The following is a 26,967-nucleotide window of genomic DNA, read 5'->3' as shown; positions in this document are numbered from 1 at the left end:
GCATAACTTGGATTCACTTTAAGAATGTAGCAATATGCTAAATATGCTATTAAAATTATCTTTAAATAAAAGAACAGTGTTTTATGTGGTTAAAAAATTAAACTATAAAATATAAAATGAAGAGTAAAATACTGCCCTTTCCCTATCCTAATGCATAGTAGTATTCCCCAGGGGGGGAAAAAAAAAAATCAATTGTTTCTTATGTATCTGTTTTAACACATTCCATTTATGTTTTGGTATTATATAATATATACTTTAAAATTTTCTACTCTAAGCATTGCATATTTCTTTGATATTTAAAAGTTTTTAAATGATTTTGTCAGACAGACAAAGAAATTAAAGGGACATGAATAGGAAAAGAAGAACTCAAGTTGTCACTATTTGCCAATGACATGATTCTATATTTAGAGAATCCAAAAAACTCTACCAGAAAACCTCTAGACCTAAAAAATGAATTCAGCAAAATAGCAGGATATAAAATCAACACGCATAAATCTAAAGCATTTTTATTTATAAACGATGAATCATCTGAAAGGGAAATGAGGAAAACAATTTCATTCACAATAGCCTTGAAAAAACATAAAATACTTGGGAATCAATCTAACCAGAGGTGAAAGATCTCTACAATGAAAACTACAGAACATGAAAGAAAGAAATTGAAGAAGACCTTAGAAGATGGAAAGATCTCCTGAGTTCTTGAATAGGCAGAATACTATCAAAATAGCCATACTTCCAAAGGTGCTATACAGATTTAATACAATTCCAATTAAAATTCCAATGACATTTCTCATGGAAATAGAGAAAGTAATCATGAAATTCATCTAGAAGAACAAAAGACCCAGATAGACAAAGCAATCCTGGTCAGGAAGGGTGATGCAGGAGGTATCACAATACCAGACCTTAAACTCTATTACTGAGCAATAGTAACAAAAACAGTATGGTATTAGCACCAACACAGACAGGTAGACCAATGGTACAGGACAGAAGCACAGAGACAAACCCACATAAGTACAGTTATCTTTGGCTCTAGACAAAGGTGCCAAAAACATAAAATGGAGAAAAGATAGCCTCTTCAACAAATGGTGCTGGCAAAACTGGAAATACATATGCAGTAAAATGAAATTAAACCCCATCTCTCACCTGTACAAAACTCAACTCAAAATGGATGAAGGACCTAGGAATTAGACCAGAGATCCTTCACCAAATAGAAGAGAAAGCAGGCCCGAATCTCCGTCATGTTGGCTTAGAAGCAGAATTCCTTAGCAAGACCCCCAGAGTGCAAGAAATAAAAGCAAGAATCAATAAATGGGATGAATTCAAATTAAAAAGTTTTTTCTCAGCAAAGGAAACAATCAATAATGTGAAAAGAGAGCCTACAGAGTGGGAGAAAATCTTTTCCACACACACTTCAGACAGAGCACTCATCTCCAAAGTTTATAAAGAACTTAAAAAACTTTACACCAAAAATACAAAGAACCCAATCAATAAAATGGACTAAGGAACTGGGCAGACCCTTCACAGAAGAAGATATATAGGTGATCAACAAATATATGAAAAAGTGCTCATCATCTCTAGTAATCAGAGAAAAGCAAATTAAAACCACCCTAAGATTTCATCTAACTCCAATAAGAATGACTATTTTCAAGAACACAAGCAATAATAAGTGCTGGCGTGGATGTGGGGAAAAAGGCACACTCATACATTGCTGGTGGAGTTGTAAATTGGTGCAGTCACTCTGGAAAGCAGTATAGAGATTCCTCAAAAACCTGAATGGGCCCACCATTTGATCCAGCTATCTCACTCCTTGGTTTATACCCAAAAGGACTTAAAATCAGCATACTACAGTGATGCAGTCACATCAATGTTCATAGCTGCTCAATTCACAATAGCTAGATTGTGGAACCAACCCAGATGCCCTTCAATTGATGAATGAATAAAGAAACTGTGGTATATATACACAATGGAATATTACTCAGCCATAAAGAAGAATAAAATTATGGCATTTCCTGGTAAATGGATGGAGCGGGAGAATATCATACTAAGTGAAATAGGCCAAGCCCAAACAACCAAAGGCCGAATATTTTCTCTGATAAGAGGATGATGATACATAATGGGGGGGGGGGGTGGCGGGATGGGGGAAGAGAAGAATGGAGGAACTTTGGATGGTGTAGAGGAAAATGGGGCAGAAGGGGATGGGGAAAGCAAATATAGCAGACTGAGACAGTATTACCCTATATATAAATGTATGATTACATGAATAGTGTGAATCTACATTGCATTCAACCATAGAAATGAAAAGTTGTACCCAATTTGTGTACAATGACTCAAAATGCAGTCTGTAAAAATAAAAATTTTAAAAAAATATTTTGTATGCTTTAGATATGTAGAGGAGAGGTGAACATACACAATCAAACAGATCTACATTTCCTACTAATATGAAGCCTTTCTAATACTAATTACATTGGGCAAAGTTTTACACACTTAGAATAAAAATGGTATTTCTCACCTCTTGCTGATCTTCTTGATTACAACCCAGTAAGACATACACTAGAATATGTGGAAGAAGATAGATGGTCACCTTAAAATCATGCTTCATCATTATACTACAGCAGGTGAAGATTTTGCTGGCAAGATCATGCCGAACCTGTAAACTCAAATGGTTGAGGAAGAATAACTAGTTTATAGTTTATTCTATTGACCAAACGTCAACATTTAACACATGATATAATGCATTATGACAGAGTGGGTTCTCTCTATGGAGGGAGATATGTACACTCAAGCAACGATGAGTTCAGATCACCACCTCTCTGGTCCCTCTAAATACCCCCAAATGCCTGGGCGGCTGAAACCCTTCAGGTAATGAAGAGCTACCTGAACTGCCAACTATCTCAGAATTGGTCTCGCACACTTACAGTTCTTTTTTCAGTGTGTCACATTGTTACAGATTAACTTTCCTAATTATATTTAATTATATACTTAGCTAACATTACGTTTGATACATTAATTCCTTAAGTAACTTTTTAACCAGAAATTATGCTGTGTGCGAGAATATCAAGTATGAAATTCACATTTTAAGTAAGTAATAATGATGACAAATTATAGGAAAAAAACAAAAGAAATATAAAATTAAACTACATGGATATAAGTATTTCAAAACATGTTGTATACTTTAAATATTTACAATTTTTATTTGTCAATTTAAAAATTAAATTACTTGGGTATGAAGTCAAATTTCATCAGTAGGACCTAACTTTCAATTTAATAACATTATTCAACACTTAAAAATTTTTAAAGTTTTTTTCCCTCAAATATAAAACTTCCATTTAAAATGAAACAACAACAAAACAAAAATATTCCAGAGCTGGAAGTAGTTAATTTAACAATATTACATATTTTATACATATTTCCAGTATACTCGTATGAGAGAAAATATCTTAAAATTGCTATTTATAATGAAAAACTATAATGATATTTTAAAATACTAATTAACAGAACTGGGAATTTAAAACACAAATTGTGAATTTCAAGCAAGACTTAAACATTTTCTTAGAACACAGAATACCATTTTGTCTAAGAGGTGTATAAGATTTCACATTAGGAAAACATCAGAAACATACCTCTATTTTTCCATGCATTTTAAATATTTTTCCAGTACTGGGAACTGAACCCAGGAGGGCTTTACCACTGATCTGTATCCCTAGTGTTGTTTATTTTTAATTTAGAGCCACATACTTGTTAATTGCCAAGGTTAGCCTTGAACTTGCAAAGGTCCTGCTTCAACCCCATGAGTATCTGGAATTATAGACATGTGCTACCATGTTTGGCAAATCTCTTATTTTAGAGAAAGTTCAGATGATTTATCTTCTTTTAAAAGTATCATTAAAGGATATCTTTGTTCATACATAAAAATATTTTTATTATATTTCAACTTCTGATATAGCATTCACATTCTTTTTTTAATTTTTTTTTTTTTTTTTTTTTTTGTGGTACTGGGGATCAAACTCAGGGCCTTGTGCTTGCAAGGCAAGCACTCTACCAGCTGAGCTATCTCCCCAGCCATTCACATTCTTTTAATGGTATTGTTTTACAGATATGGGTTGGGATTGTGGCTCAGTGGTAGAGCACTTGCCTGGCATGTTTGAGGCACTGGTTTTGATTCTCAGCACCACATATAAATCAATAAATAAAGGTCCATAAACAACTAAAAACAAGAATTTTTTAAGAAGTCTCATTCTTTTAAAAAAATATACAGACCTAATGTAATAGACAGTTTACAAACACATAGATTATATGGTAATTTGATAAAACAACTACCTTCTCACCATGAAAATTATCAAAGTAACAACAGAGAAATTCTCTTCAGTAGTAAACATTTTCTTCAAAACTTTCTATCATTATCAGTACAGTTGTTTCAATTCCTGCTATATGTGCTATGCATTCAGACGGACTGTTTGAGTTTTCTTCAGAATTTCTGTTCAGCTAACAAATTCTGAACAGGGTTCTCTTACCTTTGTTATAAGATAACCTGCCCAAGATGCTGACCATTCTGCAAAGTTATTACCTAATTTACTTAAGTAAATTGGCTTCTTTACTCCAGACCAATCTGTTGACTTCTGAGAACTTTTATATCTGTAATTTTAAAAATTTGTTCATTAAAAAAATTAAGTATATATCTGTTTAGAAATTTTAAGGAAAGTATAAGAAATTATATCAACTCCTTCACTGACTATGCTAGAACTATCTGCCTATTACAAAGACAGAGAAGTTACTACCTCTAGACCTAATTCCCCATCAGGGCGATGGTGTTATCAATCTGAATGCTTCTCAGGGTCATTGTTACATTAATTATCACTTTTCTCTTTTTAAGATTACATATAAATAGCTCAACTGAAAAAATTTAAAGGAGAATATAAAGTAGGACTTTGAGACAGCTTTTTATATATGCTTTTTAGAAATTCTGTATTTCCCCAGACCCTCTAAAGTAAACATCAACCAGTCCAAGTTAGAGAACTGATGTGTTGGTTAGTGTGGTATTTTACTATTTCATACAAAAGCTTTCATACAAAAGGAGGTCAACTACATTGAGACTGCCTTCCATTTGGGCAGTTTATTTTTATTAGTCACTAATTTCCATAAGCAGATCCCAGATAGATAAATCTCCTAACTTCCACCAGTGAGGAATCATCTGAGAGAATCTTCTTATCCATCAGATACAAAAGTAGATCCTAAGAATTCTCATTGCTTTCCTAAGATCATTCTTGTACATGACCACTTAAAAGTTGCTTCTTAAGAAGGAATAACATGGGAATAAAATGTTGGTATCTTATGAAATATTAAGTTGAATAACCAGCAGGCAGACATGTTGACTTATATTTCTTATTAAGTAGGTAGTAACTACTTCCACAAATACACTCCCAAAACCAAGGAACTGGGTTGGAAATGTAGTTCAGTAGAATACTTGCTTAGAATGCATGAGATTATGCATCACCACACACACATAAAAAAAAAGTCACATTTCCAAGGAATTTATTCAACAAGCTGAGATTGAACAAGCATTTATTATTGGGTATCAACGAAATGCCAGGTACTCTGATTAAGTACTTTCAAATCTTTATTCTTAATAATGATCATATGAATCAACCAACATCACCCTATGTAAACGTATGATTACACAAATGGTATGCCTTTACTCTATGTACAAACAGTGAAAGAACATGTATCCCATTTGTTCACAATAAAAAATAAAAAAATAAAAAAAAAAAATGATCATATGATATGAATAAAATAATCTGCATTTTTGAAATGAAAAAATCAAGACTTGGAAATGTTAAATGACTTGCCCAAGACTTCAAGTTAGCAAATGCAGAGCCAAGATTCAAACCACAGTCTATATGACTCCTAGGGACATAAACTTTCTAGTAGATCATAGAAATATTTTATACAAATGCATATTATATATTTACATAAATATTTTATATTATAAAATAATTTTATTAATTATGATAAAGTATATTATATATTTATATAAATGTTTTATATAAATGCATTTATATAAAATACAGAACAAATAAATGGGGAAGTGTGGAGTCTTCAAAAATTTTTTTTAATTTTAACTTTAATAAATTATATCTTTAATAACAGTAGTCATAAGAAATAAAATGATGTTTAAAACATTTTTAAACATAAAAAAATTACCCAGTGAATAATATGTAAACTTGAGGGCTTAAATTTATAAGGAGTTTTACTACTAGTATAGACACTTGAGTAAGTCTCCAAGAAGTAATTTATCCATGTTTATATATGTAGTAAGTATGTGGCCTAGAATACTAAAATAATAGTTTTTAACTAAAAAAATTCATATTTTATGAATTTTAATTGTTCCTATCAATCTTATTTATTTTGGTACCAGGGATTGAACCTGTGGCACTTAACCACCAAGCCACATCCCCAGACCTTTTTCTTTTTTATTTTGAGATGGGGTTTTGCTAGGGCCTCAATAAGTTGCTGAGGTTAGCTGTGAGCTTTAAATTCTCCTGCCTCAGCTTCCCAAACCACTGGGATTATAGGCAAGCATCATGGCGCCTAGCCTAACAACAATTTAAATTGAAAAAAAATTGGAAAATACTTTTTAAAAAGTAGAAGGTAAAATAAATATTCAAGAAGAGAAATTGGAACAGATGAAAATCTTTAAATGTGGTTACTAAACGCTTTGAAACCAGTTCCAAACACTTAAATTTCTATATTTAAAAACTTGTCAAATGTGTTAACTCACATTCAACTTAAAGCAGATTCTTTCAAAGTATTACTGAGAGCTGAATTAAAAAAAAAAAAAATCAATTTTTTTAATGTCCACGAAGTAGCCTAAATACCTAACGTTACAGAATTTAACTGTATGAGCAGATGGCACTTTTAACAAGAATGTAAGCATAAATCACTGTGGAAAATATAAGAACATATTAAAATACTTTTAATATTAAAATCTATATGATAAATAATGTTTATTTTTATAAAGTGAAAGACAATTTTGCAAAAATAGTTTAAATGAGTTTACATACCTAGTATTTAGGTGAGGTTCTAGTATTTCCCGAACATGCTCAGGAAATCTCTTCCACAACTGGTGACCTCGGCCATCGTTCTGCATCTCTCTACAGTCATAAATAGAGAGTAACTCCTACAAATACATATTTTACATTTTAAGTCAAGCATTAAGCAGATAAGCCTTTATATTAACCAGTGTTCTACATATTACGGCTATAAAAATACATAGAAAAATAAGCAGAATTTTTAAATTGTGGAGCTGTAAACTTATTTAGGACATTTACTTCAATGTCCAGAACCACTGAGGTAGCTTACTTAGTTTTACAAAGCTAATAAGTACTTGAAAATGAAGTCAGTTTATGAATAATATGTATTAAACTATATAAATTAAGAGTTACTTGGAGGGAAAAATGGCATTTTCTATATTGCAAAACTTCAATCCTTTGAATTTTTCTTTTCTTGGGGATTGATCCCAGGACTTTATGCATGCTAACTATGTGGTCTACTACTGAGCTATAACCCCAACTGCCTACCTTTAGAATCCAATTTTTCTGAATTATAATGAAAGCCAAGTATAAATCCAAAACAGTATAAAAACTGAAGATGTCCGGAATTCTAGATCTAAAATACTGAGCTTAAAAGTTTTGAAAACAGGATGCAAATGCTAAAGATCAATTTGCTTTTTACTCTTCAAGTCCAGAGATTTAATCATTATATTTTCCTTTCCTCAAAAAAAAAAAAAAAAAAAAAAGGAAGGAAGGATTTATAGATGAAGAAAAAAATCCTTATTTCTAATAGCTATCTTTAAAATAGGACAAACATTTTAGGGTATTACTTATATCTTACATCATCTATTATTCTCAGTTTCCTATTTCACTAAAAAGGACCACAAGTAATAGATTTTTTCTGGTACTTATTAAATATGAGCAAAAGCCGGGTGCAATGGCACATGCTTGTAATCCTAGCAGCTCAGGAGGCTGAGGCAGGAGGACTGTGAGTTCAAAGCCAGCCTCAGCAAAAGCGAGGTGCTAAGAAACTCAGTGAGACCCTGTCTCTAAATAAAAATACAAAACAGAACTGAGGATGTGACTCGGTGGTCAAGTGCCCCTGAGTTCAATTCCCGGTACATATCCCCCACACAAAAAAATATGAGCACTATCTGGCAAAATTTGTATTTTAAACCTAGTGTATTTATTTTTTTGTTATTTTAATTTTTTATTTATTTATTTATTTTGGTACTGGGATTGAACCCAGGGGTGCTTACCCACTGAGCTACATCCCTAGCCTTTTTTTATTTTTTATTTTGAGACAGGGTCTAAATAAGTTGCTTAGAGCATTGCTGAGTAGCTGAGGCTGGTCTTGAACTTGCAATACTCCTGCCTATGCCTTGCATGTATACTTAGGTTTTAAATAAAACTAAGAAAGCATATAAAAAGTTCATGAAGTACCCAAATTCCCTTGTTCATTTAACATTAAAATGTTATTAAATTTTGTTTGAAGGGTTGGGGATGTTGCTCAGTGATGGAGTATTTGCCTCACACGCACAAGGCCCTGGCTTCAACCCCTAAGTACCATATACATACACACAGTTTTTTCATTGTTGTTGTTTAAATTCAGCTTTTTCCAATTTTTAACAAAGGTGCTCTAAAAGCAGTCCTTTCTACCCCTAATTACAGACTTACTAGCGCAGCAATTATTTTTTTGATTTTAGGATCAGTTATACTTTTAAAAACATTAATATGCTTACACTTACAAGCTTTGCTTATTTCACAGAGAAAAAGCAGCAGCTAGGAGTCCTCCACAACTTCTGCTCTCATCTCTAAGCATGCCTGGCAATGTCAGTATGTGTACCCATCTGATCTGCTTTCTTTCCTGTTACCATAGATGAACTGTCCTTGTTTCTAATTAAGGCTACCCCTTCCACTTGCACACTGTATTCCATGCCTCTGCTTATTTAAAATATTACATTAGGGCTAAAGGCAGAGTTCAGTGCAAGGGTGTGTGTTTAGCCTGTATTTAAAAAAAAATAAAATATTATATCAATTCACTCCTACATCATCATTTCTCTATGTTCCCAGACAACACAGAAACACTGGGATTTATCCCATTTTTACTCCTCATTCCTCCCTAGCTACTCTCCCATTCTTCTCTTCATTTTTTTTTTTTTGTTGTTGCTGTTGTTAATTTCTCTTTTTAGTTATATATGGCAGTAGAATGCATTTTGACATATTATGCATATACCTGGAGTATACCTTCCCATTCTTCTGGTTGTACATGATGTGAAATTACATGGGTTGTTTATCCATATATGAACGTAGAAAAGTAAAGTCCAATTCATTCTACTGTTTTTTATTCCCATATCCCCTCTCTTCCCTCTATTCCTCTTTGTCTAATGCAATCAACTTTTATTATTCCCTCCCTGCTTTATTGTGTGTAAACACTGGCATATCAGAGAGAATATTTTGCCTTCGGTTTTTTGGGATTGGCTTATTTTACTTAGCATGATAGTCTCCAGTTCTATCCATTTACCAGGAAATGTCATAATTTCATTTTTTATGGCTGAATATTATTCCATTGTGTATATATACCACATTTTCTTTATTTTCTTTATCTATTCATCTGTTGAAGGACACCTAGGTTGATCCCATGGTTAGCTATTTTGAGTTGAGATGCTACAAACACTAATGTGGCCGTATCACTATAGTATGCTGATTTTAAGTCCTTGGACTTAAAATTATCCAAGGGTGGGATAACTGGATCAAATGGTGGTTCCCAATGGGCAATTTTCAATTCTTAAATTATCATATCTGTAATAAGCATTTAATGCAACAGATCACACAAAAATATTTCTTAAAACTCTTCTAGAACATCACATTCTCTTATCTTGTTAGCAGTTCATTCTCAGTTTTCTGACTTATTCCTTCATCTTTTCTTTGACCTCTTATTACCTGGGGCTCAAACACTAGAATCTCTCTTCTTATTTATTTATTTATTTGAGATGGGTCTTACTGTTACTCAAGCTGGCCTCAAACTCCTGGGCTCAAGTGATTCTCCTGTCTTATATCCTGAGCAATTGGGACCACAGTCCTGAGCCACTGTGCCCCAATTACTAGAATCTTTTAACCTATGCTCCATTCTTAATTATCATATCTAGACTGTTTTAAATATGCCACAATGAAAACATCCAAATTTTGTATCTATTATCTAGATCTTTTATCATGAATTTCACACCTGAAAGTCAAACCAAACAACTTTCAGCAGAAAAACATACAAAAGGGCAAAGAGCAGAGCCCAGTGGTACATGCTTGTAATCCCAAAGACTCAGGAGGCTGAGGCAGGAGGACCACAAGTTTAAAGCCAGCCTCAGCAATTTAGTGAGGCCCTAAGCAACTTAGTGAGAACCTGTCTCAAATAAAAAAAGGGTGGGGGGGCCCTGCAGATATAGCTCAGTTGGTAGAGTGCATGCCTCGCAAGCACAAGGCCCTGGGTTCAACTCCCAACACCACAAAAAAAAAAAAAAAAAAAAAAAAAAAAAAAAAAAAAAAAAGGGTGGGGTGCTGGGGATGTGGCTCAGTGGTTAAAGCATCCCTGGGTTCAATCTCTAATACCAAATAATTAAAAGCAAACAAAGTCACTAAGAAATTATTATGTTGTGACAGACAAATGATCTTCATTATAGGCAAGTAGGCTGTATAAACATGATTGAAAAATAAACCTTGCTGGGCCCAGTGGTGCACATCTGTAATCCCAGTGGATTGGGAGGATGAGGCACTAAGCAACTCAGTGAGACCCTGTCTTGAAACAAAATACAAAATAGGGCTGGGGATGTGGCTCAGTGGTCGAGTGTTCCTGAGTTCAATCCCCAGTACCAAAAACAAAACAAAACAAAACAAAAACAAACAAACAAACAAAAAAAACCCACATTAAGAGAAAAGTGGGAAGAGATCATTTAGAATTCACAAAAAAACAATAAATGTATGAAAGGGGTTATAACATAATTATAACAATAAAACAACTGCAAATTAAAAGATACCATTTTTCATCTGCCACTTGGCAAAGCTTTAAAATGTTTATAAAAGGCAGGGTTATCAAGAGAATATAATGACTTTTTAAAAAAATAAAATCCATCAAATATAAATTATACTTGTTCTCAGATTTATATTTCTACATATTTATACTACTGATATATTCAATTAAGTGTAAGGAAATATAATGTGTTCCTGTAATCATCTGTAAAAGCAAAATATTGAATATAACCAAAATGTCTTAAATAAATTTCTTAACTAAATTATGGTACCATCATTGAAGAGAGAATTAGAGGTAAAAGTACTAACATGGAAAATTACCCAAGATAGATATTAACAAAAGAAAATAAGATTACAAAACACTATAAGTAATATGATCACATTGTTTGGTGGAAAAAACACATATTTGTGTGTACATTAAAAATTTAAAGTACCTATAGTATGTTAGGAGGATATACTTTTGTATTTTCTAAAAATATTTATCATGAATATATTACTTGGTAATGAAAATGATAATTAAAAAAGAAAAGGTGTTTCACAAGGATAGAATTTACAACTTCCTTACTAGAATTCAATAATGTAAGGTTAGTAATGACTACTATGTGAAAGCATTCTTACCTGAATGGCATAAGCTGCTGAATCTTGAGCTCGGCTGTTATCTGCATATGCAAGGTAAGCCCTTGTTAGCTCCATCAATAATCCATAGGCAAAGTTTAAATCTTCTACTCCAGTCTCAATAAAATTAAGAAAAAAATTTAATTATAATTGGTATTCAAAATTTCTTAAATTTTGCCTCCCCTTGTGATTAATTTAGTTTCCTAGTAAATTTAGTGTAGAAAAAGGAAATAATAGTGAAGTTCAAATCAAGTCGGTTCAAATCAAGGATAAAATTTAATCTATAGTTAAAAAAACAAATATACATCTCTTCAGACTATTTTATTAGGCTATTTTTAGAGTATTAGAATCATTCAGTTTTTGAATAGGTCTGAAAATAGTTTGCAATTATTTTTTTAACTCTTTTTTTAAAAATCTCTTTTAGATGTTGATAGACCTTTATTTTATTAATTTATTTATATGTAGTGCTGAGAATCCAACCCAGTGCCTGACACATGCTAGGCAAGAGCTCTACCACTGAGTCACAATCCCAGTCCCTGTTTTTAAACTCTTAAAAAGCAATTTGTATATACAGCACTCCCTTAATTGCATTCTTTTGCAGTGCTGGGAATTCTTTTGCAGTGTCTTGTGAATGCTAGAGATGTACTCTACCACTGAGCTCTACCCCCTAACTGCATTCTGTAGAGTCCAAGAGTCACCTGAGAAACTCCAAAAAATAATTTCAATATAATCTCTACTTAAATGATTCACAGACACATTAAAAGTTCTATTTAATTTTGTTTTACATGGATCACAAATTCATTTGTCTACAAAAACTTTTAAATATACACACTATTAGAATACCCAGGGAAGTTTTTTTGAAAGACTAAAATGTACTGGATAGTAGGCTCAACTTCATTTCTTTAGGCAATAGTATTAAGAAAAAGACTGAGAAGTTACCTAAATTTTCTGATTTAGATCAAGCTGTCACTAAGGATAACTTGCTTTGTAAATGTATTATACATATATGTATTATACACATACATATCTCAAAAGATAAAGAAATCTTGTCATTCCAAATTATGATTACTTACCACAAATGTAAAATCTTTTCCTTGGGTTTCGGTTGTTGAGAAATCTAATCGACCTGGATCTATTGCCCCCAACTCCCCTAAACACTCCCCACAGAGGAGGCGAGCTTGAGAATTTGCATCCTGACAACCTTTCAAAAGCACTGTCACCAACTGTGAGATAACGGGTTCCACTGTTTCACTATCAGTTGCATATTTTATCAGTTTTTCCTGAAATAAAAATTGAAAGAAAGTTTACATATAACTCCAACAAACCAGTGTTACTAAGCTAGAAAGCTTAGAAATATTAAGAAATATCTACCATAAATACTGAAAAAATTAAATTTCTATATTTGCAATCTTTTCAATTATTTTTTTTAATATCAGCACATTTTATTTAACCCAGTATTTTCAAAAATTATCATTTCACCATGTAATTAACATGAAAAAAATCTTTTTTGAGGTGTTTTACTTTCCTTTTATACTAACTCTTCAAAAGCCAGTATGCATTTTAAATCATCAGCACATCTCAATTCCTTTAGGTTACATTTCAAGTGTTAATATAACTTAAGGCTAGCTCAATGGGCAGCACAGCCCCAAATCAACAACAGACAACATAAAACAAGAGGAATCACTAAAAAGTCCATAAAGGAAACAAAACAAAACAAAACAAAAGTCCGTAAAGGAGATAAAGTGAAATACTAAAGAAATACTATATTAATATTGAAGAAGGCAGAAAGATTTGATAACTATCCTTCATACCCCAAAAACCCCTGGGCCTGGTTACTTACCCTGAATGAAGTTCTTTTATAATATTCTTTGCTTCCCCTAGAGATTTTTTTTTAAGCTATTTATACTGGAGTCAGTTTTGACAAAAGTATATAGGTTTACAAATTTATTTAAATAGAAGGGGATACGGTAGTCTCTTGAATTTTTAAAATGCTTTCTTTGAAGTTTATTTTTCTTGTCCTTTTTTTTTTTTTTTGTACCAGGAATTGAACCTGGGGTTCAGCCACTGAGCTACATTCCCAACCCTTTTTATTTTTTATTTTGACTAAGTTGCTTAGAACCTCACTAAGTTGTTCAGGCTGGCTTTGAACTCACAATCCTCCTGCCTCAGCCTCTTGTGCTGCTGGGATTATAGGTGTGCATCACTGCACCCAGCTTCGTCATTTTTTATTTACATATTTGTGGTTTCTGTGTTTTTCTTCCATTAGACATTTACCTATATTGCTAGTTTGGGGCTAGAATCTGCTAGGATATGGCTGGGAAAACATGTGTCTGAGTTCTTGTTTTTTTATCTCCTCATGGGTCCTCTAAGCCCTCCTTGCCTCTAATATTTTCTTCTTTTTTACCTACAATAAATTGATCCAGCTAGATATAATGAAATTCTTTTTCTAAAATATTTTTTTTAGTTGTAGATGGACACAATACTTTTATTTATTCATTTTTATGTGGTGCTGAGGATCGAACCCAGTGCCTCATGCTCTACCACTGAGTCACAACCCCAGTCCTGAAATTAATTCTTACTGTAAAAAATATCCTATAACAATCTATGGCCACAAAATCTCATGCTGAGTACTCAATTTGACCTAAAACTCCTACAAATACACTTCCCTTCTTAGTCTGCCTAGGTTCTTTTTATTGGGAGATTTACATTGAAGGAATACTTGACAGGGGAATACCAGATGTAATTTATCTTTTGATACAGGTGGCAAAAATGCAGGAGCTGTGGCTTCTCCCTAAGAGTCCAAGAAATTACACTGCATTCTCAAATTTAGTGATTTACATCTAGCAAGTGATGACTGACTGAGATGATGTCTCTTTAAGTTAGACCATGACCATGTCATCTGCTTAGAAATAATCTATACTAGAAAATCTCTCTGCCAATGGGACAGACCCTTTGTTGAATAAGTTTCTTTGTCAAAGAGGTCAGAAGTCCTCTAACTCATCTGATACCCAGGTAGAAGTCTGGGGCAAGGGGCAAATATAGGGCGGTTTCATTTTTGTTTAGGGCAGGGACTGAGGCTGTAACATTGATAATGTATGTATATACTCGGGAGGACATAAAATCTAAGCTGGAGGAGATTCTAAGCTCTTGGCATCTGGTGGGATCATCTCTCGGCTGGCTATAAGCTCACTGGTTCTATAAGCTCACTGCCCCAGGAGCCACGTACTCATTACCATCATATATATCTTCTGTCCATATTTATCATGGAAGGAAACAACCCAGTTTTGTTAGCCAGCATCATGAGGGTCTCAGGCTCTCACATCTAACCATATATATGGGTTCTTGAGATGCAAAAATAAGTATTCGATTTATTTTTTCCCAGTTTGTTTATAAGCAATCTGGTATTTTGAATACAAGTTTACACTATCATCAAGATTAGGGATAATCTATATTATGTTGCAAAGGAAAAGAATAAAATTCACTGGCTCCTTAAAAAAGTAAACTTAAAAATTAAGCTTCGTTAAAGCAGTTAATTCAGTCAAAATGTAAACTGGGGCTGGGGCTGGGGTTGTGGCTCAGTGGTAGTGTGCTCACCTACCATGGTGAGGCCTTGGATTCAATCCTCAGCACCACATAAAAATAAAATAAAGGTATTGTGTCCACCTGTAACTAAAAAATATATTAAAAAAAAGTAAACTGGACTGGGGTTGTGGCTCAGTGGTAGAGCACTTGCCTGGCACGTGTGAGGCTCTGGGTTCAATCCTCAGCACCACATAGAAATAAATAAAGGTCCGTTTACAACTTAAAAAAATATTTTTAAAAAATGTAAACAGGTAAAATTACTGACATTTTGACAGATACCTATAGGAAATTATGCCAGAAGACCTAAACTATTGAAATACAAACATATGTATTTACTTAGGAAGATGCAGTTAGCCAAAATATAACCATAAAATCATGACCTTTTAAAAACAATAAACTTGGCAAATCTCCAGGATTGAGGCTAAAAGGCACCTCATCAATTACTGATTTCTCAGTTGGATCTGAGAAGCTAGTTAAAAACTACTTCTTTCAGCAGTCTGAATTGCAGTGCAATGGAGGAACAGGTGGTGGAATCTCACTGTGGGTCTAATGAGACTTTTCACTGCCTTGCTTATCTAGGTTTCAGCAGAATTCAAAATGGATGGTGGTTAAGGCTGGGAACAACTTTCAAAAGGCCAAAACAAAGGTGGTTTGCAGCTTGCAGTTCCCTGTGGGCATATTCCTTGACTCCTGAAATGTAGGACAACCAGTTGTGGATGTGTGGGCACAACTACTGCTGTATACAGTGCAGCCATCCTGCAGTACCTCACTGCAGAGGTACTAGCAGGAAATGCATCAGAAGACTTAAAAGGTACAGTGTATTACCCTTGTAACTTGCTATTAACAGTGATGAAGAATTACAGTGGCTCATCAAGGCTACAACTACAAGTAGCGGTGTGACCCCACACATCCACAAACCTCTGACTGGGAAGAGAGGACAACAGAAAGGACACACTGCCTAAAGGATGCCTGGATTCCTTATCATCTCAGGATTCTAAATACTTTATTAGCTGTCCAGTGTTGATGATTCCAATATCTCTGTGAAAAACATAATTTTGCCTTTCTGTAAGTCTATTTTTGAACAAGTTGAATGTTTAATTAGCTTTCCAACCAACCTAATTTCTACATTCAAGTTTACCCATATTTAAGTTTTTACTGTGGTTTCAAAAAAGCTATTGATACCGAAGTAGTGGGTTTTGATTGAACTGCTTTTAAAAAATTGTTTGGATTTTAATATTGTGATGCAGAAGTTATAGGAACAAACATTTGATTTCACATAGACATTATTTACACTCGAGTGGATAAGTTCAATAAAGGTCATCTGTCCCCACACCCCCAAATTTACTTCTTTCATTGAATCTGAGTCTCAAATCTTTTTGTTATCTCAGCATACTTGATTTTATTATTTTCATTTATTACATATGTGTATATATTTTATATATATATATAATATTATGTAATTATGTAAATAATATACACACACCTTTTTTTTGTTTTTGTTTTCTTGTAGTGCTAGAGATCGAACACAAGGCATGTCAGGCAAACACACTACCATTGAGCTACATCCCCAGCCCTTAGCACACCTGGTTTTTATACAAGGTTTCCTTCAAGCTTGTAAGAGCATGAATACGAACATCTACATTTTCATGTTGAATTGCTTTCATGGATAGCTGAAGGGTTGTTTGAAGATCAGTACTCTCAGAAGTTTCCTACATATAGGGCACAGACAGACAGACATGCTTTATTAATTATCTTAACCATTTCTGAAGGCCTGAATTCTCTATATGGTTACTATTTTAATAGTTAAAGTATACCCCAATGAAAATTAGTTTAACAAATAATAAAATTTCCATCTATTCCTTTGCAAAGTATATATCATTGTTAGTACTTCTCAGGGAAAAGAATTTTATTCTAAAATCTTAAGACCTGGATTTTAATTCCAACTAAATAAAAATGTATTTACCTAAAATAAATGCTTCTTGATAAGAAGTATGAGCCTCTCCTTACTTATGGAGTGCTGCACTATAGGTCTGACCCAAGTCTACAGATAAGGTAGCTAATTTGATTCCCTCCTTTTACTACTTAAGGTGAAACATAAGGTCAAGTATCCCACTTTTACCCTAAAATGCCATCAGATCATCATTAATATTAATATTTCAGTGTTCACTAGACTTTGAGGTATTGTTACTAAATATTACTCCCCTTTCAAAGTTCAGGAATCATTCAGATCTGATCTATCTGTATCATGATTTGTAGCACAACAAAACAAGATCATCAGCAGCTTTTTTTCTTCTCTAAGGGGATGTAGCTTTGGCAGCTTCTTTTGGGGACTGAAAGTAAGGATATACTGACCTGGGTAATAAAGGTACAAGAATTGGGCTGGAGATATAGCTCAGTTGGTAGAATGCTTGCCTAGCATGCACAAGGCCCTGGGTTCAATCCCCAGCCCCACCAAACAAACAAACAAACAAACAAACAAACAAACAAAAAAAGGTACAAGAACTGTATTATTTGCTCTTCAATCTATCTACTGCTATTACATATTTGACCTAAATTCTAAAATTTCCCTAAAGAAGTCATGTGTTCATGGTAGCGTTACTTAGCCACTGGGAATTAATTATCAAACTATATATAAAAAATTAAATACCTTTCTGTATTCCTGGAGAACTGCTTGTATCTTTTTTAATTCTGGATGATCAGGCAAAAAGTATATTTCATGAAGAAAATCTTGCACAGCATCCCTAACAATTGGAAAAAAAAGTTATTTGCCAAGAATATGAATATTAAAAATATATAAAATAAGAGTTGAAACTAAGGTCAATTTAATTCACACTTAAAAGTGCTAGCTGAGGGTTGGGGTTGTGGCTCAGTTTTAGTGTGCTGGTGTAGTATGTGTTAGACCCTGGGTTCAATCTTCAGCACCACATAAAAATAAAGGTATTTTGTCCACCTACAACTAAAACATATAATTATTTTTAAAAAAAGTGCTAGCTGATTACTGACATGCAAAGTATTCTTCCTAACCACATCTACAGAAGTTCAGTTACATTAACAGTGGCAAATAGCCAAAGCTAAGAAAACATCATATCAAAGTCTGTTATATTGGTGGTACTGAGTAAACCATGCTTCTCAGAATACACACACATTTATACAGTGCTTTCCTTTTTAATCTGGGTTGGGCATGTGACTTGCTTTAGCAAACACTGTGGCAGAAGATATGCTGATCCAGTATGGAGCCTAGGCATTAAAACTTCCTGGAAGTTTCCATTTTACTTGTTGAGAGCAGAGTCACCATGCTATGACCACCAAAATGGACAGAACACATAGACACAGTCTCTAAGACTACATAGGAAGAGCAAGAATCCCAGTCCAGTCAATCTGACAGCTGAATGTGGTCACACCAATGACTTTTGATTAAGACCAGAAGAAATGACCAGTGAAGCTCAGTTCACATTATAAAATTATACATAAAAGTGTTCACTATTTTAAGACTGTAAGTTTTGGGGTGATTGTAATATAGCAATACATAGCCAAAGCCAACCATAGGCATGAATTTTCGTAAAGAATTTTGGAGAAAAATACATATTTTTTATTGAAGCTATAATTTTTAATTAGTTTATCATAATAATAAATACTCTAAAATTCTAAAATACTAAAATATAAGTATTTCTCACGAATGGTCAAAAATATATAAAAAAATGTTTAACATCTCTAGCCATTAAAGAAATGCAAATTAAAACTATACTGAGAGTCCATCTCTAGTCAGAATGGCAATCATCAAGAATACAAGTAACAATAAATGTTGGCAAGGATGTGGGGAAAAAAATACACTCATACATTGCTAGTGGGAATGAAAAGTGGTACAACCAGTATGGAAAGTAGTACAAAGATTCCTCAGAAAATGTGGAATGGAACCAACATTGACCCAGTTATCCCACTCTTCTGTTTATACCCAAAGAACTTAAAATCAGTATACTACGGTGATACAGCCACATCAATGTTTATAGCAGCTCAATTCACAATAGCTATGAAACCAACCTAGGTGCACCTTCTGGGCTTTCTCCCTGATTGGATGGTTTCTGGAAACGATTAAAGGGAATGGCAATAGCACATAGGCAATAGCACCTATTTATTTGCACAGTTGAGCAGATAAATATGTAGCAGTACTCAAACGCCAACTTTTCAGAAGGAAAGTAATTATGATATACAAAAATCAGTGAAGAAAGGAATAGAAAAAAATTAAAATATAAAGGAAACTGCCTAAGCTAAAGAGCAGCCTGAGTCAAAAATATAAATGAGATAAAGTAATGTATGTTCTGTCAATAGCTGTCCACATCAGATACAGTCTATTTTAGAAAATCATGGGGAAAGATTTTAAGAAATAAAAGTAGCCAGCTTTTGGAAAGCCCTGAATGTCAAGCTAAGTAATTTGGAATTAATCAGTTAGAAAACAGAGAAGCGGAGAATGTTTCTGTATGCTGGAATGACACAGGTGGAGATGTTTTTAAAAGATCCTTCTAACAAAAATATTAAGAAATGTGATAAAAGTTTAAAGTAATGGAAAATTTAAAGAGTTTTAAATATAATTTAATATATATAATTTAATTTAAATATAATTATTTAAAAAGTTTTCAATATAAATATAATGGAAACAATACACAATGGAAACAGCATCAATTCAATATATAATTACACTCCAATGATTTCAACTGAGTAACTCTAAAATTTAAAAAAGTGAATAGTTCCATATTACCAACAGTAATCCTAATACTTTGAAACATAAGAATACAGTAAAAAAATTGCTCCTTTTATTAAATTTTAGTTACAATACCTGTTTTCGATTATAAGGTAATGAAAGATAGCTGCAGTTTCCTTAGGCTGGATGTATATAAGAGGTAACAAAGCTACTATTACATGGCTGAGAAGGGAGCCTAGATAAGCGTTATCCAGGCAACGAACAAAGCAGTCCCAAGCTCTACATGGAAAAAAAAAAAAAAAAAAAAAAAAAAACCAAAAAATTAAGTCCCATTATTTTTATCACTTGTAAAGTTCCATCAATTAGTCATTGGTTGAAGAAATAATGATATATGTATCACAGATTACAAGGCAGTTTTTTAAAAAATGAAATTAGTAGTATATACCCAAAGTGATGTTCAAATTATATTAAGTCAAAGTAGTGAGGTGAAAACAACAATAACAAAAAACAAAACAGTCATCTGGGGCAGGATTAATATAAAAAGCAATTCTTATGTGCATGCATTTACTCATACAGATGGTCCCTGACTAATGATGGTTCAACTTAAAAAGATTTCTTGACTTTACGGTGGTGCAAATGTTATAAGCATTTAGTAGAAATTGTATTTCAAATTTTGATCTGCCCTGGCCTAACAATATGTGCTACAATTCTCTCTTGTGATGCTGGGCCACAGTTTAGAATTGGCTAAGCAATCATAAGGGTAAACAACTAAATGCCCTTACAGCATACCATGGTATTTACATAAGATAGCCAATGTTTTATTATAAAATAGTTTATGTGTCAGATGATTTTTGTTCAACTATAGGCCAAAGAAAGTGCCCTGAGTTCATTTAAGTTAGGTTATACTAAGCTATGATGTCCAATAGGCTTAGGTATATTAAAAACATTTCAACTTGTGATATTTTCAACTTAAAATGGTTTTATTGGGAGGTAACTCCCACTCCTGTAGGTCAAGGAGCATTTGTGCCTTTAATATGAGAAGATAAACAGAAATGAATAAAAATGAATGCCTATGGGGTTCAAGAATAGAAGCTAGATTTCTCTCAGTTAAATGGACTATCTGAATGTTTTATATGGTATTTTCTTTTCTCTCTTTCTCTCTCTCTTTTTTTTTTGTACTAGTGAAGACTGAAACCAGAAGCATTCTACTTCTGAGCTACATCCTCAGACATTTTTAAAAACTTATTTTGAAATATGATTTTTGCCCAGGTTGGCCTCAAACTTGCAATCCTCCTGCCTCAACCTCCCAAGGAGCTGGGATCTAGACTTGTACCACTGTCCTAAGCTGATTTTTAAGCTAATTAAAAAGAGAAAAACAAAACAACCTCTAAAAAAAGTTGATTTTTTTCTTTTGTTTTTTGTTTCTGAGACAGGGCCTTACTACATTGTCAAGGTCAGTCTTGAACCTGCAATCCTCCCACCTCAACCTCTCAAGTAGCTGAGATTATAAGCACACTCCACTGCATCCAGCTTTAACTCCTAAAAAATTTTAAACAAACAAACTGAAACAACTGAACCTATCAAGTTGGTGGCATATGCACACAGAAAATAATCATTTCCCATGACTTTAAAATACATTATGCTGACTGTACATCTCTAATTTTTTTTTTTTTTTTTTTTTTTAGGGGGAAAAAAAAACCTCTAAAAAGCTTAAATTGTATCTGGTAATGTTACTGTTAGCAGTAATATTGAACTTGTCATTTTTAAGTCAAATATGTGTTTAGACAGAAAGAAAAAAGGCAATAGGAACAAAGATTGAACATACAGGAAAGAAATAAAATGTAAAATCAAAAGAGTTAAATAAAAAGTAGGTAATCTTTCATTTGGATTAAAATATATAAATAAACTTTTGATTTTTTTCACTTTATAAAATAATACAAATTTTCTAGTGGCACTAAGACTTAGAAGCAATGACAATAGCAATTGTCAGTAGCAATGGGGAGAGCCAATGAGTGCCCAGAGTGCAAATTAATCCGGGTTCAAAGGAACCAGAGCTGGAGATTCTTAAAGAAATTGCTGACTATGGGTCAGAGGCAAGAAATGTTCAAGATGAACTAGGACATTTTATCATGCTAGAAAGCACACAATCTATAAAAGATAATGGGGCAGTCAAAAATCATAGGTAACAAATCTGAAAGAACCCTTATGGGCTAAAGTTGGGACAATTTTGGTAATAAAAATGTATATGGTTTTCATGGATTAAAATTCATCAAATTTATAAAAATCCATGGAGCTAAAATGATACAAAAAGAAGAAAAATGTTACTGGAGGTTGCTAGGGCACAAAACCAATATTCTGAAAACTAAAGAAATATTCAAATATTTATCTTGCCTATGCTATATAAATTAATTTCCTGTATGAACTGTTTTACAATAGCTCATTGTTTAATGAGGAATTTTGCTTTATTTAATAAAAATTCATGGGCTGGGGTTGTGGTTCAGTGGTAGCGCACTTGCCTAACATGTGTGAGGCCCTGGGTTCAATCCTTACCACCATATAAAAATAAAGGTATTGTGTTCACCTACAACTAAAAAATATATATATTAAAAAAAAAAGAATTCCATCTAATAAATGAAATAATGGACTTATGCAATTATCATTAATTAATGTTAAAATCTTTAGATAAAAGATTTTAAAAACTTTGTTATAGAGGAATTCAGGTTGATAAAATCAAACCTACTGATTAATCTTAGCATCACTAAAAGTGGACAACCATATATTATGTGACTAATGTTTTCAGATAATGAAAGCACAATATAAAGCAAATATAAAGCATTTTTCCCTAACAAGTTAACCTAAATATAATTAAACATCTGTATCTAGCTACCACTTTATATGGAAAAACAATGGGGAAGCAAAGAAACAGAAGAGTTAATGAGTCAAAACCTACATTCCAAAATCTTAACAATTACTATGTGTGGGAGGATAGGCTACATAAGAGCCCAAATGTGTGGACCTTATTTATATTCTGATTCAAACAATCAACATCTCTTGAGACCCACTTGGGTAACCTAGCAAAATCCTATTTCAAAATAAGTTCTTAAAAATGTCTTGGGATATGGGGTGGGCTGGGTATATAGCTCAGTTTGTAGAGTGCTTGCCTGTCAAGCACAAGGCCCTGGGTTTAATCCCCAGCACTGCCAAAAAAAAAAAAAAAAATTTTCTGGGGATATTATTCAGAGGTAGAATGCTCCTGGTTTTAATCTTCACTAGTACAAAAAAGAAAAAAGAAAAATACCATATAAAACATTTACATAGTCCATTTAACAAATCAAAATCAAAATATCTTTGAATATCTGTGAATGTGGACTAGTTTTAGCTAATATTAGGAATTTCTATTAATTCTGTTAAGTATAAGAGCTAAGTATAGTTCTGCTAAGCATAATAGTTCATGATTTTTTTTCCCCCTGGTGCTGGAAATCGAATCTATCACTGAAAAACATGACCAGCATTTAAAATTTTCTTATATTTTGAGACAGGTTCTCTCTAAATTGCCTAGATGGCAATCCTTCTGCCTCAGCCTTCCATGTGCCACCATGTCCAGCTCAAGATAGTTGTGTGTTTTTTTTTTTTTTAATGCCTTTATCCATTAGACATATTTGAAATATAAGTACAAGGATGTGAACCTGGGATTTTCTGTAAGATATTTCATCTAACGTTAAAAACGATGGAGGTAGAATACATTATCAATGTGGCTCATTGCTGAGGTAGGGAAACAGAGAAGGGGGCGGTCCATTAGTAACTCTTCTATTTCCTATTCTGATAGATTTCCACAAAAGGAAGAATTACACTGTCTTTTAAATATAAATAGTTTCTTAATTACTTAATGGTTTGAACCTATTTCCCTCAAACAGATAACAATTCAAGTTAGTGCTATGGTGACACGCAAACAAACCTACACCTCAATGAACTCAGGGAGGCACTTACCTGCAACACAATTCGGGAAAATCATCCTTGAATCGAAGGCCAGTTCTCAGTGTGGTCATCATCTTCACTCTCACAGAACTGACATGTTTGGGTCCCATCAACTTCATCAAAGACATCAAGCTATTCAAGGCCTATAAATTAAATAGTACTTTAAAATAAAGCTTATAAACAAGCTGCCAGAAGCAGATTAGCCCTTAGGAGAAATGCTTCCCACCTAAATCGCAGGGCTTCATGTATTTGTAAGTAAGACAAAAGGTTTGATAAATATTGTTCAGTTTATTCTGTCAATTTGTGTGGGAATTAGGAATTAGAAAAATGCAAGTTAAGTTCTGCTTTTTGTTCCCCTTGAAGGTGAACAAAAAGGACCATTGTTACTATGGTCTAATGATCCTCTAGAATAATAAATTTTCAAATTTATTAATAATACAATGCATATTGTTTAACTTTCTTCATATTTATCACAAATTTCTATTTAGCAAAAATAAAAACAGAACCAAATTAAATTCATTTGAATTTTAGAATCTCGTAAAAAAATTGAAGTAAATGGCATGCCTCAGAGTGATCAATAGTTAAGGAAATTTCTGTCCTAATGACACTAAATTCAAGGCCCTATGTAGTAAAACAAACTGATAATATACATAGACCCAGAACTGCATTGATAGCTTCAGGTTCTAATGAAAGGTAAAGAAACAAGACTTGGGCTAGGGTTGTAGGTTAGCGGTAGAGTGCTTGCCTAGCATGTGTGAAGCACTGGGTTTGAGTCTTAGCACCACATATAAATAAATAAAATAAAGGTCCATCAACAACTAAAAAAAATTTTTTTAAATGACTCAACCTTAATCATGTGCCAAAACACCCAAGTTCTTCATGGTTTCATGATGTAAATGCTTCTTTTCTTAGATCTGAGGTCATTCTCTCATTTGGAATAACAATAAGAAAGACATCATGTAGATGAAATAGAAATTGTTTAGGGCATTAAGTTTACTAGTTAATACCAAAATAAAAGACACTGGTTGCTGAAATTTTAGTTCACTGTTATAACATGTCTTCATGGATTCTTTTATTAAGAGAAGGGGGATAAAATATATAAAAGCTTGCATTCATAGGTTTTTATTGTAATCTTACTGACTGTAGGGGTAGAAAGGAACAAAAAGAAAAATTTTATCAATGCCTAAAATTTTGTCCTAGTCTACAAGATGAAAACGTTCAGCAGTGATTGTTTCAGAGCCATCATGAAACTTCATTGCACCCAACCACTTAAACATAAGCAAATACTGAAGTTGCCTTACTTTATAAAACCTAACCTTTTGGTATTCAAAAACACCATAGGAACCAGGTGTTGTGGTGTACACCTCTAATCCCAGCAGCTTTGGAGGCTGAGGCAGGAGGATTGCAAGTTCAAAGTCAAACTTCAGCAACTTAGTGAGACCCTGTCTTGAAATTTAAGAATTTTAAAAAGGGCTGGGGATGTGACTCAGTGGTAAAGTGCACCTGGTTTTAATTCCCAACATGAGAAGGAAAAAATAAATAAATTAGTAAATAAAAAACAAAAAACAAGCACACAACATGGGCCATGACAACATTAGACCCATTTGGACCAATAAGTTCAATTATGCCACTTTTGTTTGATCTATAAGTGATTGCTGGTCTCCCAGTTCCATTGGCCTGGATGTTGTGATGACATGGAGCCAGAAGACACTGAGGTCATTATCTGGCAATTGAGTATAAAGCCAATCCTGGTGAACTAAGCCAAGAGATTGATTCTAAGAATGTACTTCATTTGTTTTTGTGGTGCTGGGGATTGAACCCAAGGACTGGTGCATGACAGGTAAGCTCTCTACTACTGAGCCATACCCCAAGCCTCCAAGAAAGTTTTTGAGTCCAGAATCAAGTTATGGTTGAAGCTATATTATTCTTAATACTTTTAGATTTATAAAAGTCAATGAATTCCTTTAAGTTATTTTGAGTTGGATTTTCTATCCCTCATAAACAAAAGAACTACCAGTTGTACAATTCCCACTTTTAGATTCTCCCAAACCTTATGAAAGTTATTCAGCGATATACAGTGTGAAATGTTTGGGTATGTATGTATGTATGTAGGTAGGTATTTATAGCTAGAAGTGGAAATCATCTCCTGCATATTCTACATGAATTCTCTTCCAGTCTTTGCAGGTCAATTTATCACTACTTACCATTTTCTTATCTTCAATGCCAACACTGGAGCTCAGTAACTGCATGTTAAAAAAGGCCAAAATGCCCAACAACTTGGGTTGCAAATAATCAGCCTAAGAGGGAAGAAAAGCCCCAAATATTACATAAGTTTAATACAGATCAAATTTCTTAAATTGACAATTATTTGATTAACTTCATTTAACCTAGCCAGACTAGAATATTAGAAATAAACATATAGTGTATTGTTTCTCCAAAAGCATGTATTTTCATATCTAGTATTTAAAGAAATTAGTAAAACTGACTTATAATCACCATAATGAAATATGGTTAAACAGTACAGTAATGAAATAACCATACTTTTAATTCATGGAGTCAGTTATGGTAGTATCTTCAGAATCCAGAGCGGAGAAAAAAGAAGAATAGAGAAGAACAAATGACTAACTACCTTTATTCTATGGCATTTAGAGCTAACTAGAAAAAAAAGCACTTACTTAAGGAAAAAGTACCCCACCAGAACAAGAGTTTGACATATTGTCAGTATTCCTTGAGTTTACAGTAAAAAAGGGGTATACGACTGTGGGCATCAACAATTGCAGAGCAGACACAAATCACTAACTATGCCACTAACTATGGGTCTCCAGAACCAACCACAGTTAAGCCTTTCTTGAGAGAGAATTCTAAAGACAAGGTCATGGGCTTTAAGTCAAGTCAACTCTGGGTTTGAATCCAAATTTTGACCCTTTTTGATATGCGATCTTATGTAAGTTACTTAACTCCTCTGAGTCTGTAAAATGGGAACAGTGAAAGCATCTATTGCATGGAGTTGCTGTAAAGGTAAAAGAAGATGCTTTG

At 33.3% G+C, this 26,967-nt stretch overlaps 1 protein-coding gene across 6 annotated transcripts in view; it reads right to left on the bottom strand.

Moving 5' to 3' along the window:
* Positions 1-26,967, bottom strand: part of Atr (ATR serine/threonine kinase) — a 99,117-nt gene that overhangs the window by 49,692 nt on the left and 22,458 nt on the right. For all 6 annotated transcript variants that reach the window (XR_007110212.1, XM_047564283.1, XM_047564284.1 and 3 more), the window contains 10 exons: positions 26,136-26,228; positions 23,944-24,074; positions 20,092-20,235; positions 17,908-18,001; positions 16,844-16,969; positions 12,752-12,958; positions 11,682-11,795; positions 7,056-7,171; positions 4,509-4,629; positions 2,507-2,644 (listed from right to left, as the gene is read on the bottom strand). Coding sequence is in view for 5 of the 6 variants with exons in the window: in XM_047564283.1 (XP_047420239.1) it covers positions 2,507-2,644; positions 4,509-4,629; positions 7,056-7,171; positions 11,682-11,795; positions 12,752-12,958; positions 16,844-16,969; positions 17,908-18,001; positions 20,092-20,235; positions 23,944-24,074; positions 26,136-26,228 (1,284 nt within the window). In the remaining variant the exon portion in view is untranslated. The remainder of the gene's footprint in view (positions 1-2,506; positions 2,645-4,508; positions 4,630-7,055; positions 7,172-11,681; positions 11,796-12,751; positions 12,959-16,843; positions 16,970-17,907; positions 18,002-20,091; positions 20,236-23,943; positions 24,075-26,135; positions 26,229-26,967) is intronic.

The sequence above is a fragment of the Sciurus carolinensis genome, chromosome 9, assembly GCF_902686445.1.
Source record: "Sciurus carolinensis chromosome 9, mSciCar1.2, whole genome shotgun sequence".
Lineage (NCBI taxonomy): Eukaryota > Metazoa > Chordata > Mammalia > Rodentia > Sciuridae > Sciurus > Sciurus carolinensis.
Note: the sequence above shows the minus strand (reverse complement) of the source record. Positions and strands in the feature narration are given on the sequence as shown.